Genomic DNA, 13,557 nt, shown 5'->3' on the forward strand with positions numbered 1-13,557 from the left:
TGCAAGAGGGATGTGGTACGGTCAAGAGGTGGCCACCAGAAGGTTGCGTCCTGAAGGACATGGTGGTGGTGGGCCATCACCCAGTTCCCTGTTAAATTCCCTCTGCCACCCAGCCACCCCTCTACCACTGCCTTGGCAATGTCCCTTCACTCTGCTTGCCTTTGCCCAGAACAGCACTTTATTTCTCTCCCTAGCTGATCATTGTGGCCTCTGACCAGGGCCAGCCAACCTATGAGACGATGCAGCCCCTCCAGGTCGCGCTCGATGACATTGATGACAATGAGCCTATCTTCCTCAGGCCACCTGTAAGGCATCAAGGAGGGCAAAGAGGGTGCTGGGATGGGGCTGCATGTGATAGAGCATGCACTGCTGGGCATCACTGCACTGGGAAGCACAATGGAGTTTGGACACTTCTAGCCTTTAAAAGGGAAAGAAAAAAAAAGAGGGGGGGGTGAAGCGGGAAGCACTCAAAGCTCATACACCACAATAAGCCTTCCCTACCTTCTCCTGGGCTTCGGCAGAGAGACAGTCCCCAGTACCAGGCACTCTACGTTCCTGAGCACTCGCAGCCTGGCACCGTGGTGGGCAATGTCACTGGTGCAGTGGATGCAGATGAGGGCTCCAATGCCATCGTCTACTACTTCATAGCAGGTGAGATGGGGACACAGCATGGCCAAACAAGGATGATGTCCTAAGCTATCATCCCTAGAGTCACTCTGCATATGTTCTGGTCTGAGCTCCCCACGCCCACCTGCATGCTCTACAAGGGTTTGCATAGCTCCCCTGGGCTGCTCACGGTATTTCTAACATGGTAAAGTACATGGTGAGCTAAAAGGCAAGTGACTCAGCTCCCCTTTCTGCATGCAGCTGGGAACCAAGAGAGCAACTTCCAGCTGAGCCGGGAGGGGAAGCTCCAAGTCCTGCGCGACCTGGACCGCGAGAAGGAGCCCTACTACTCCATCATCGTCAAAGCATCCAGCCAGAGGAACTGGTCCCCACCCCGGGGCCAGCATGCAGGCAGAGCACAGTCCTGGGACCTCAGCACAGATCTGACTCTTCAGGAGGTGTGGATCTTCTTGGATGACATCAATGACCAGTCCCCCCAGTTCACCAAGTCAGAGTATACAGCGGGTAAGGACTGCTGGTGTCTGGGAGGGGATCCCAGCGATGAGGGGGTGGAAAAGCAATGCAGCACAGATCCAGATCTCTGTTCTATCTCCCTCCCAAAGGTGTGGCCACAGATGCCAAGGTGGGATCAGAGCTGATCAAGGTCTTGGCTGTGGACGCTGATGTGGGCAACAACAGCCTAGTCCTGTACAGCATCCTGGGGATCCGCTACATCAAGCAGCACTCCAATGATTCTGAGGAGGTGGCCAACATTTTCAGCATTGGTGCGTAGCCTGGATACTGCAGGAGTGCAGGGCCAGATGATTCCATGGTCAAAGATATCCTCCATAGCCATAGTCACTAGGCAGCATGGCTGTTCCTCCATCCTCTTTCTTCCACTCACAATGTAGGCTCTAGCTTGCAAGAGCTTCTGTATGTCACCTGCCAAGCCCTGGTTTGCAATATTCCTTGATGGAGACCTTAGGTGAGCATTTTGAAGTGGCTGCACTAACCTTGGACTTGTGGATGTCCTTTTCCCAGGTACTCTTGATGGCATCCTAAGAACCTTTGATCTCTTCACGGCCTATAATCCTGGCTACTTTGTGGTGGACATCATGGCCTCTGACCTGGTGGGCCACAATGACACAGCCATTGTGGGGATCTACATCCTGCGGGATGACCAGAGAGTCAAAATTATCATCAATGAGATCCCCGATAAGGTCAGGCAGTTTGAGGAAGAGTTCATCAGTCTGCTTTCCAACATCACGGGTGCCATCGTTAACACTGATGATGTGCAGGTAACCATCAGTTCTCCAGGTTATTTTGAGGGGCATGTCACCTCCCACATGTAGATACAGAGGTTCTCAGGGTCTGGAAGTGGAGGACCAACCCTGGCCTTGGTTGCTGTGGAGCAATGTGGCTACTCCACCACCAGTCAAGTGCCCAGCAACCTGGCTGTGGACACATCTCAAGCACTGCTAGCTGAGGACAGGGCTGTCCCTGCATGAATGTGGGCAATGACACATGAGCATGCCTCAGGAGATGCTCCCTGAGGAGACACTCTTACAGCATTGCAGACCTTGCTGTCTCTCCCCAGTTCCATGTGGACAAGAAAGGCCGGGTGAACTTTGCACAGACAGAGCTGCTGATCCATGTGGTGAACAGAGAGACCAACCGCATCCTGGATGTGGAGCGGTACGTTAGCCATTGGTCAGAGCCCATGCTGAGCCTTACAGATCAAGAGGCCCAAGCACTCTTCTGTCCCCAGGGTGATTCAGATGATTGATGAGAACAAGGAGCAGCTGAGGAACCTCTTCAGGAACTATAATGTGCTGGATGTACAGCCCGCCATCACTGCCCGTGCCCCGGACGACCTCTCAGCTCTGCAGGTGAAGCTCCTTCCTCCCATGTAGTAACACTATTTTTTACTGTAATACTAATATTATTATTCTAATATTATATATATCGTACATAATACTCTTATTTTATATATTAATTATGTTTTTATGTTATTTATATATTATTTTAATAAATATAATTACTTTCATTTTGTCCCTACCTCTCTGTCTCCCAGATGGCGATCATCGTGCTGGCTGTCCTGCTCTTCCTGGCTGCCATGCTCTTCATCCTCATGAACTGGTATTACCGCACCGTGTGAGTAGTGCCTGACTTCCAGTAACCTGCACGTTCTGCTCCTTCCAGACATCTTTCTGATTTTCTGCTAATTTGCTGTATTCTTTTCTCTCACAGGCACAAAAGGAAGTTGAAAGCCATTGTGGCGGGCTCCACAGGTGAGCAGTGCTGGGGGTTTCCATCTGCATGGCTCAGTAGGGTGCCTGGCTGGCATGAATGGTGCTAGATATGGAGGTGTGGTGGTAGGAAGCTTTCTCCTCATCCAGGCTCCCTCCCATCAGCCCCATCACAAAGTGGTCTTCCTGCCACCAGTGCCTTTTTTGTCATTGAATTCCCCTCATAAAGAAATTGTCCCATGCCCGTAGCTTTTTGCTGCTCGTAAGCAGCTGAGCTGCTGGGTAGCCTCTACCCCTGCCTTTTGCAGGCAATAGAGGCTTCATGGACATCATGGACATGCCAAACACCAACAAGTACTCCTTTGATGGGTGAGTTCTCCTATGTCTGCTTCCTCATACATAGGATGCTCTCAATGGAGTACCCACGTGTTACAGCCAGGGATGAACTGGCGGTAGAGAATCCTCTGCTTTATGGAGGGATTCAGCTGGGCACAGTATTTGGGGCATTTTCTGGCTGCCCTCTTCTTGCTCTCCCTTGGGCTGAGCACTCTTCCCCTCCCGAGGCAGGGCCAACCCCGTGTGGCTCGACCCCTTCTGCCGGACCATGGAACTGGCGGCACAAGCGGAGCATGAAGATGACCTTCCAGAGAACCTGAGCGAGATCACTGACCTCTGGAACAGCCCAGCCAGGACCCATGTGAGACGCAGCCCTGGCCCTGCCCACCCACTTCTATGCCCATTCCCATGCTGACACCAAAGCCCTGCTCTCCTCCTGCAGGGCACCTTCGGCAGAGAGCCCTCAGCTGCCAAGCCTGAGGATGACCGCTACCTGCGAGCCGCCATCCAGGAGTACGACAACATTGCCAAGCTGGGGCAGATCATGCGCGAGGGACCCATCAAGGTGAGCATCCCCACCATGGATCCAACACTGCTTCCTCCCACCAGGTGCTACAGCAGAAGGGGATTTTTTTTCTGCAAGAAACACCAGTGTGGGGCCAGCTTTCCTCCAACAAACAGTTCTCTCCCTTGCATAACTCATCCTCTCTCCTCCTCCACCCAGGGATCTCTCCTGAAGGTGGTCCTGGATGATTACATGCGCTTGAAAAGGCTCTTTGCCCAGCGGATGGTGCATAAGGCCACCTCCAGTCAGGGGGACCGCTCCTCGGTCACAGAGGTAGAGGGGGTGTGTGTGGGCATGGGGAGATGCTTGCTGTGCCCTTTGGGATGCAGTGTGTCCTCCTGGCCCCACAACCCAGTGCCAGGGCCTTGTGAAGCCCAAGGCTAGCTTTGCAATATTCAGATGCACAGAAAACTGCTCCCCAAAATGAGTAAGGGGAGATCAATTGTGGAGCTCCCTGTGAAGAGGAGGTTTGGGTCTCTCCTTCTCAGACCAGTGATGCACTGATACAGGCTGCACAGGGAGGCGGTGGAGTCACCATCCCTGGTCATGATCAAGAAAAGGGGAGATGTTATACTGAGCATCATGATATAGTGCTATAGTGGTGATGGGCTGACAGCTAAACTCGATGATCTAAGTGGTGCTTCCAGTGTTTATGATTCTGAGTTGTAACTCCCCAGAAGGGAGTTAGGATACCTGGTGACGTTGTGGTGGGGTTTTGCAGCTCATCCAGAAGGATCTGGAGGAGGACGAGGAGCGCTGCCCCAGCCAGGGCAGCCTGCGCTTTCGGCACAAGCAGCCAGTAGAACTGAAAGGCCCTGATGGCATCCACGTGGTGCACGGCAGTACAGGTACGCTGCTGGCCTCTGACCTCAACAGCCTCCCTGAAGATGACCAGAAGGTGCTGGGGCGCTCACTGGAGACTCTGACTGCCGACTGTGGGGCTTACGACCACAATGCCCGCACCGAGTCAGCCAAATCCACCCCCCTGCACAAGATGCGGGAGGTGATCATGGAGAGCCCACTGGAGATCACTGAGCTATGACCAGCGGCATCCACCCAGGCCAGCCCAGGATGGCAGGGGCCAAGCACAGAGCTGGGGGGCAGTGGGTACTGAGACCGGCACTCAGTCCCCTTTCCATCTGTCCCTACAATTCAACCCAGCAGCCTTGTAGAGCTGGGTCCTGGGAGAGGGCTCTCAGGACTGATCTGCCCTTCCTTGCGTGTCATTGAATCATTAAATAATTCATTTTTTTATTAAAAAACTAACTTTTTTTTTTTAAATAATGCTGAGTGAATGCAAAGAACTCAAGCGTTATGAGGCTGGGGGTGAAGGCAACCCGAAAACAGCACAGCCACAGCAAGGCCTCCCCCCACACAAACTGGGGGACCAAAGCCCGTTGCACCTCAACTGTGGTCATGGGGCTGGGCGAGCACAGATGGCCTGAAGCCACCCAGCATTACTGCTTGTTGTCACCTTTCCAGCAGGAAAAAAACCAACCGAAGACATTTCTCCATTTTGCTGGCTTTACCAAAACGTGTTACGATGTGATCAAAAGAGAGAGACTGACAATAGCGGGCTTCTGGCTGTTGAGTGTTTGTGTGTATCCTCTTCCCCTTGTCCTCCCCCTCTCTTTGGCTCTCGGGTTTGTTCATTCGGGGGTTGTTTCCAACCATTACCTTGTGGAGAGTTTTGGGAATGGTCTGTTACAGGAATCAGAAATACACTCCTTATGGCTTTGGTTAAGCTGTCGTTCTTCCTTCTGGCTCTGCAAACACGATCACTATCCTACAACCACCTCTTGTAAATAAAGCCCTTTAATTCCCTTAATTTATCCCTCCCCCCACCCTTACAGCCTGGTGCTTAGGGAGAAACTACCTGGTTTCTCCCTGGTTTTTAGGGAGAAACATGACATTGCACAAGCATCACCATGGTGCATAGAAGAGAAGGGAGACAAGAGCCAGGTTGATGGAGGTGTTTATTGATGGTGTAGTGGGGAACAAGCCAGCACACCACTGCCTCATCACCACACTTTGGCATCAGGATCCCCTGCAAGAGATGTTTGCTGGGAAGGAAATCCCAAACTCACTCATTTGTGTGTTCATGGGATGCCCACACTATATATATATATATATATATATATATATATTCCAGGAGGCTCCTGTGCCAGTGGATTGAAGGTGACCCCATGTTGCATCCCATGCCCGGGGCTGGAGATATCAGCCCATGCCTCCCTGCAGCAAGGGAACCCCACATCCTGGCCCTGCAGTGCTGGGTTTGCATCCTTCTGCAGGCTATGCCCATCCTCACACAGCAGCAGGGTGAAGGCAGTGTCCTTCTATCTACATATACATAAATATATGTATTTATATGTGTATATACATGTACACATAAACATGTATATATACACACACATAACAGATATGCGCATATATAAACATATGTAATATATTTATATATATATAAAAACACATGCATGTTTCTAACCCAGCCTATGTCTTCTCCTTCCCCCCTGCAACATTCATCTACTGCAGAAGTCATGCAAAGCCAGGCACATGGAATCTGCTTTGTTTCTTTAACTGGTGACCATGGGGAAAAAAAATAAAATTAAATAGCTGCCCCAGTTAGGACTGAGTCTAGTGAAGGTCTTGCCAAAAATCACGTGGGACCCATGGTGAGAGAGCACCAGCAAACTGGGACCAGCATGGCAGCAGCAGAGCCCATCCCAGTCCATGGAGTTGCTCTGATCATGTCTTTGGTGTCGGTTCCGGGTGGGATGTGAAAGGGAACGACCAAAGGTTTTCACTCAGCAGATAGCATAAGGGGGGTATGTTGAAACAAGCCTACTGCTGAGTTCCCAGTGCCAACAACAAGACAAAATCCCTTAACCTGATCCAAAAATCCAAGCCCCGGGGGTGGAAAAGAAGAAGGCAGAGTGGACTGGAGTGTCTCAGAGCCAAGCAGGGAAACTCTGGGACACCCCATCCCTGGTGCTGTGGCTGCATCCCAAGAGAGGGAGGGTCCAGGATGGAGATTCTAGTTCCACACATGCTGCCTGCAGTGTTCCACAGCCTGCAGGGAGAGATGGGACAGATGGGGGCTGCACTGCTGCAGGGTGTGCAGTGGGCAGGAGGATTGCTGCTGTCACTTACGTTACACTCGGTGGCCGTGGCCATGCTGATGCACCAGTAGTCAGGTCCCTGGGCACAGGGGGCTGAGGTCAGCTCTGAGTCACAAGCTCGGATTTTCTGCCAAGGAGGAAATAGGGGAGGAGTGAGGTTGTGCCCTGAAAGCTATCAGTCCCACCACAACCTGTGGGTTTGCACTCACAGTGCAGACAAAGTCAGGGTCCATCATCTGCACGAGGAGCCTCACAGCTGCTGGCTCGTACTGCATCACCAGCGCCTCGCACTGCAGGAGAGAAGGGTTGGGGTGAGCCCGGTGTTGGGGTGGGGATCAGGAACCACCCCAGGCACAGCCCCACTGACCGTGCTGGTGAGCGGGCCGGGCAGCAGCTCACAGCCCTTTTCCAGCACAGCGCCCAGTTCTGTCAGCGTCTCGTTCTTCAGCAGCTCATTGTCCAGGTAAGTGATGAAGATCTGGCAGACGTTGCAAAATGCTCCAGCAGCTGGCTCCAGTGCTGCCCCCAGCCCTGCCCCCAGCTCTGCCCCCCGGGCCGCCTCCTGGCGCGGACAGACATGCAGCATGGTGCACACAGCCTGCGGGTCGGTGGCCTCCAGCAGCATGATGACCACCGCCTTGCCGTACGAATCCACAAAGTCCTTGCACTGCCCGATGACGCTGTGCGGCAGCATGTAGCACACCTTCTCAATGTCGTTCACCAGCTGCTCCTGTTGGGTGGGGAGTGCGTGATGCCACGGGGAAACCACCTTGCTGCCCGCAGCCCCCCACACCCCCCGCTCACCTCTGTCATGTTGTTCTCCAGGAGGCTCTCAGCTGCCCGCACAGCGAACTCGCACATCTCACACAGCGGTGTGGCCTCCTGGGAGGGAGAGAAAAAGGCTAAGTTGCATTCACCCCATCCACCCTTCCTGGCAGAGGGGCCGGGGCCATACCGTATTGGAGAGCAGCGTGCCCAGGAGCTGGGCCATTTTCTCGGAGAGCGGCGTGTGCAGGGGTCCTGGGTCTGCTGTGGGGCAGAGCTCCAGCATGCTGCAGAGCTCCCGCGGGTCCTGCGGAGACATGGCTCACATTCAGCCCATGGACCTGTGCTGGCCCTACTGGGCTGCCAGTGGGCATCTTGCTTACCTCAGCCAGCTGGAGGTGGGAAGGTGGAGGGCGGAGAGAAAAATACAAGAACGATCATTAAAAAATGAATTGCAACAGTGAGAGCTATCTAGAAAGTTGTAGAAGCAAAAGGAAGCACTGGAGAGCAGCTCTCCCGCTTACCAAGTGCCGGAGCATCCAGGCAGCTGTGTCCGCATACTTGGCCAGGTAGTAATTGCACTGTGCAGGAAGAACATAGGATTATAGAATCATCCAGGTTAAAAAAGCCTTCCCAGGTCACTTAGCCCAACCCCAGCCCACCCCCTCCTGCCCACATCCCTCAGTGCCACATCTCCCCAACTCTGGAACACTTCCTTTGCTTCCATGCAGCTTTCCAGCCACTCTGCCCCAAGCCTTTAGCAGTGCCTGGGGTTACAGCAATCAAAGTGTAGGACACAGACTTTAGTCTTACTGAACCTCATCCCATTGGCCTCAGCCCAGCAATCCAGCCTACCCAGACCACTCTGCAGGGCCTTCCTGTCCCCAGGCAGGTTGACACTTCCTCTCGACTTAGTGTGATCTGCAGACTTACTGAGGGTGCACTCAATCCCCTCATCCATGTCAATAAAGATATCAAACAAGCTGGGGCACGGTGACCACCACTGCCTTCTGCAACCTCCCAGCCCCAGCAGCCACTAGGATGTCCCTGGTGCAGCGACATTACCCGCTGTGCCAGGACGGGCCCCAGGCCCTCACACTCCTCCTTGGCACGGGCCATCAGTAAGCGAGCAGTGGTGGCCCCGTTGCTCAGCTCCAACTGCACAGCTGCCACCAGCCGGGCGCAGTCCTCACACAGGTCCCCAGTGTCCTGCAAGATGATAGCAGCACAACTCAGTGTCAAACGTAAACAGTTTTGCTCAAGGACCCTCATTAACCCAAAGCACCAGAACAGAACTGGATTATGGGCTGTAAAGGGAGGGGCAGTTATCAGTACCTGGGCATGAGGCAGGTCCTGGGGCTGGAGCAGGAGCGGAACACCATTGATGAAGGGCACAGCCAATTGGGCCAAGTCCTGTGCGGGATCAGCGGGGGCTGGTGGCTGTTCCTGGAACTTCAGGGCCCCTTCAAGGCCCCCCCGGGGTTGACACAACTTGATAGTGCCACACACCACCTTTGGGTCTGACTGTGGGAGTGAGGTAGCAGGCTGGGGCCATCACCATATCAACATTTATCCCCACACCAAAGCATCATTCCTATTTCCATCCTCTCCCTGCAGACGTATTGTCTACAGCCTTCCACATCATTACAGGGTTGTATTCCCCCATCATGCTCCCCACATTGTGTATCTCAAAGGGTTCCCTGCTGCACAGGTCCCCAGGCTGTTACCAGCACTTGCTTGCCCAGTTGGGCCAGGACGAGGACACCAGTGTCCACCATCTTCTTGCATTTGACTGACCAGTCCTGGAAGGGCAGATACTGACATCTCTTATCCAAGAAGATCCGCAGCTTTTCCTAGAGGAGAAGGGGAGCACTCAGCACTGGGCTGGCCCTGCAGACGCATGGGGAGACAGCAGCCCGTGCCCCCAGTGAGAACTCACCTCGGTGCAGTTGTCCTGCAGGATCTTGCCCATCATGGACACCACCACCTGGCACAGGTGGCATGGGATCCCTTTCTGCTGAGATAGAGAACAGATCAGGATGCTGTCTTAGCACCAGACTCTCTGTATCTTCCCACTTCCCACCCCTGGATTATGGGCAGGTCAATACCACACGTTCCCCCAGTTGCAGTTACCCCTACTGGTTGGTCCCAAACAGTGAGCCGGCACAGCTCCAGCACCCCGCACTTGGCTGCTGTCCCCACATCATGGCACCACTCCTCTGGCTGCTCGTCACACTCAGGGAGGGGGCTGGCCCCAGCTAGGGAAGGAGAGGGAAACATCAGCACTCAGGCACATACATGGATCCCCAGGGTGGCATAACCCCCAATCCATGGACTGCTAGCCTGCTTCATGCAAGCCTCCCATCCCATCTCCTTGCATCCCATCACATTCCATTGCATTTCTTCTCATCCCAACTCATTCTAGCCCATTCCATCGCATCAAATCCCATCACATTTCATCTCTTGTCATCCCACTCTTTCCCCTTTCATCCCATTCCATCTCACTGCATCCCACCTCATTCAATCCCATTCCACTCCATCCTATACATCACATCTCAATCATCCTATCACATTTAATCTCACCTCTTCTTATCCCGTCTCATCTCATTACATCCCACTTCATACCATCCCCTTCCATCTCATCCCATTGCATCCTAACTTATCTCTTTCCATTCCATCACACCCTCTTTCATACCATCACATTCTGTCTCATTCCCATCCTATCCGTCTCCTTGCTTCCCATTTCACCCAATCCCATCCCATTCCCAGCTACAAAGGCAGCAAGGAGCGATGCTATGCTGCTCATTCCTCCTGCCCTGACTCGCCTCAGCTTTCATAATACCATCATCTACTATTATTTTATCTCTGCCATGTGCTGCTTACACCCAAAGCTCACACAACCCCAACTCTGCCTCCTTCTCCTTTTGCAACATCATTTATTGCCCTCAATAAGGACAGGCGCACATCACAGCATCTTAAAATCACAGAGAATGTGAGGCACCTACAGCCTGGAAGGCTGAATACACCTGGTAAGGCGTCACCATAAAAAAAACACTCATAAATCTTGCAAAATGAATAATCCAGAGGTGACAGCATCGCTCTCACTCAGGCCAGGCATGGTGCAATGCCACCTGATAAGCACCTCCCACCATCAGTGTTTAATTGCCACCTCCACGTGTCAGGATGCATTTTGTGCAGGCACGACAGGGCAAGCAGCATCCCTCCACAAGCTGCATCTGCAGCAAAAGTGCTAGCACAGCTCTCTGCAGTGCTGCTGGGCTGCTCCAGGGCAGGGTGGGTCCGACAGGGACTGTTCCCATGGAATAGTCCCACACAGGCACACACTCAGCTGATGTAGGTACAGCAACAGTCTTTGAACAGGAACAGCAAGGCAGACAAGAGCTAAGGGGCAACCCCATTTAAAAGAAAAGAGACAAAGCATTGCAACCTCAAGCTGTTTCTGAGCTTACTATATATAAAAATACCTATTTATGATACACACATCTACATGGCTGAAAAAGGAGCACTGATGCTTTCCCCTAGCAAAATCCACCCTTTATTTTTTTAAGCCAGTTCTCCCTCTTGATGCTACTTTGATTAAGGAAAACAGGATTGCACTCAGAAATACGATGCCAGGGTTAGGAAAGGGAGGTGCACAGCCTCAGCATGAAGTGGCCCAAGATTCCATTTCCACCTGCCACATCCTCCCAGATCGGACAGCTGTCCATTTTAATCACTGTTTTCATGGATGTTGGGTCACCAGCTCATCCTGTGAGATGCTGAGTAAGCACGGAAGGGGTTGCACGCACCACACAACCCAAAAACACTGAGTGTGCACATTGGGATGGCCCAGCTTGACCCACGGACACGGCCCCACCTAATCCAACAGACGTGAACTGACTGACACACAGACATGGGCACCTCTACCAGCATCAGGCTGCAGAACAACCACACAAATGGTCCCCAGGTGGGAATGGCCCTCTGAAGGACAGGTAGGGATGGAATCACCGCTGTGCCTTGAGCACGTTGCAGGGCGCGGAGGAGCGTTCGTTCCACAGCTGAGCCTGCTGAGCCCGGAGAACCGGTTGTGGTGCAAGCCTGGGGGTGGCACGTGGGCCCTGCGCCCCAGTTACTAGCCAGGAAACACACTCCCCAAATGCAGCTTTTCCCCCAAAACCATCCAAGGATCTGGCCAAGAAGAGGTGATGTTAACATTGCTGGAGGGTTTTCTCACCAGCAACGAGGAAATGAGGAGTTGGCGAGCATGTGGAAGGGAGAGCTGCACTCCCTCCCACCGCAGGCTGCCTCCAACATGCTGAGCACACAGGTGAATTTTCCTGCTGGTCCTGTTGGTGGTAGGGAAGCTCCCAGCAGCCCATGCCCCCCCAGCACGTCCCATGCGGTGAGCACAACTCCACCACAGTGCCAGCACAGCACAGGTTGTGGAGCCCAATGGGAGGGTGGCCAAAATAAGTGCACAAAAGATCTTAAGTTCACCTTCCTGCATCTACAGAGCTCTGTGGCTTCCCCAAGGAATTTTCTCCTAAGTGCTTCCAACCCTCTTCCCTCCCCCTGTCAGCAAGTACCACTGGGTACAGAGTTTCAGCAGCTCTCCAACATTGCACCTGGTAACCCAGAGCTCACCAAGACCCAGCTAGGAAGCTCAGCAGAAAGAGCTTCCTGCTTCTCTACCCCCAACCCAACAGACAGCTGTGTGTGCTATTCTGGCTCCCCACAGTACAAGGAATGGCTCCCACAGCACACATCCACATCCAGGCCCAGCACAGAGGGCAGCAGCCAAGCTGCTGAGATTCCACATTGACTCATGCTCTTCAATCTCATCTCCTCCACACCCTTGAGCCCCTACAAAAACACCAGCTCTGCTGGCTCCTACGGGAATCATTTTCTGCCCTTAAAATTACCGTTCAGAGCAAAAACCAGAACGTTCAATTCCCAATGAACAGGAGTCAGAGCTCAACCCATTGGAGAGTGCCCAAAACCAGAGGACAAGGAAGCGTGCTATTGAGTTTCAACCTTTCTGATCCTTTCCAAGGAGGAACACGCTCAAGATAGCTTGGAACAGTTCTGGGGTTCAGAGGCATTTTCTGAGCTCTCTTGAGGAAAGAGCCCTGTGCGCAAGGCCTGACCTTACCTTGGTACGACCCCAAGCACACGGAGAGGATCAGCACCCAGCCTCTCCACTTGCTCGCCATGCTGTTCCCAAGACAGTCCTCAGTGCTGGTTATTCCCGTGCTTCTCCCAGACTGAGGAATCTTGGAACAGCTGGGAGAAGTAGTGAGAACCGACACCTACGCACAGCAATTACCACACCCCTCTTTATGCCCTGATTATAAAATCAGAGCAGCAGTATGCAAGCGGAGGGAGGGACCAGAGTCAGGCAGGTATTCCCAGGAGGTCAGAACCAACCAGGCTTCATTTCACAGCCCAGAACCCACTGCCCAAAGCTAGCACAGGTATTAGAGACCAGTAAGTTTATTCAAAAGAATCAATGGTGTCATTAAGCATTTATAAGAAATATATTGCAATCAAATAAAAACAAGGAGTGAAGACACAGGAGAGCCACGCTAAATGATAGCAGGCTTGAGTGCTGACTCGCAAACAGCTCCAGCAAGAACTCCCTCCTGGCCTTGCATGGGAATTGCGACACCTCAGTGTTACCTCACAGCAGGCATTGCGCTCATCCAGGGAAGAGACAAGCAGCAGCAATCCCTGGCAAGCCCACAGCTGCCCTCCATATAAAAAGGCTTGATGGGACACGCATGCTGCAACGCAAACCTGAATCCTGTCATTCAGCCTCAGGATTCCTGGCATCGCCCTGCCTTGCTGCAAAAGCTTCAGGTGACGATTTGGGACGTGCCCTCTTCTGCCTTTGAGGCAAAGGGACGCTGACAAGATC

General features: G+C 53.0%; 2 protein-coding genes across 3 annotated transcripts in view; one reads left to right on the plus strand and one right to left on the minus strand.

Annotated features, from left to right (window-relative positions):
* CDH23 (cadherin related 23) overlaps positions 1–5,495 on the plus strand; it is a 128,426-nt gene extending 122,931 nt beyond the window's left edge. For both annotated transcript variants that reach the window (XM_052676613.1, XM_052676612.1), the window contains 14 exons: positions 195–305; positions 522–651; positions 868–1,131; positions 1,230–1,391; positions 1,648–1,904; positions 2,204–2,301; positions 2,375–2,495; positions 2,681–2,760; positions 2,857–2,897; positions 3,164–3,224; positions 3,423–3,552; positions 3,634–3,756; positions 3,916–4,029; positions 4,478–5,495. In XM_052676613.1, coding sequence (XP_052532573.1) covers positions 195–305; positions 522–651; positions 868–1,131; positions 1,230–1,391; positions 1,648–1,904; positions 2,204–2,301; positions 2,375–2,495; positions 2,681–2,760; positions 2,857–2,897; positions 3,164–3,224; positions 3,423–3,552; positions 3,634–3,756; positions 3,916–4,029; positions 4,478–4,798 — 2,013 coding nt within the window. In that variant the 3' untranslated portion in view covers positions 4,799–5,495. The remainder of the gene's footprint in view (positions 1–194; positions 306–521; positions 652–867; positions 1,132–1,229; positions 1,392–1,647; positions 1,905–2,203; positions 2,302–2,374; positions 2,496–2,680; positions 2,761–2,856; positions 2,898–3,163; positions 3,225–3,422; positions 3,553–3,633; positions 3,757–3,915; positions 4,030–4,477) is intronic.
* Positions 5,496–5,714: 219 nt separating this feature from the next.
* Positions 5,715–13,477, minus strand: LOC128077453 (prosaposin-like). The gene is made up of 14 exons (XM_052676617.1): positions 12,793–13,477; positions 9,774–9,898; positions 9,580–9,657; positions 9,368–9,493; positions 8,976–9,164; positions 8,706–8,849; positions 8,165–8,221; positions 8,024–8,032; positions 7,831–7,947; positions 7,680–7,757; positions 7,243–7,605; positions 7,085–7,165; positions 6,907–7,002; positions 5,715–6,826 (listed from the first exon to the last, which is right to left on the minus strand). Exons 1-14 carry the CDS (start codon positions 12,851–12,853, stop codon positions 6,791–6,793), a joined length of 1,560 nt encoding a protein of 519 aa, XP_052532577.1. The 5' UTR covers positions 12,854–13,477; the 3' UTR covers positions 5,715–6,790.
* Positions 13,478–13,557: the final 80 nt, after the last annotated feature.

The sequence above is a fragment of the Tympanuchus pallidicinctus genome, unplaced genomic scaffold, assembly GCF_026119805.1.
Source record: "Tympanuchus pallidicinctus isolate F22 unplaced genomic scaffold, pur_lepc_1.0 scaffold16, whole genome shotgun sequence".
In the NCBI taxonomy this organism is placed as follows: domain Eukaryota; kingdom Metazoa; phylum Chordata; class Aves; order Galliformes; family Phasianidae; genus Tympanuchus; species Tympanuchus pallidicinctus.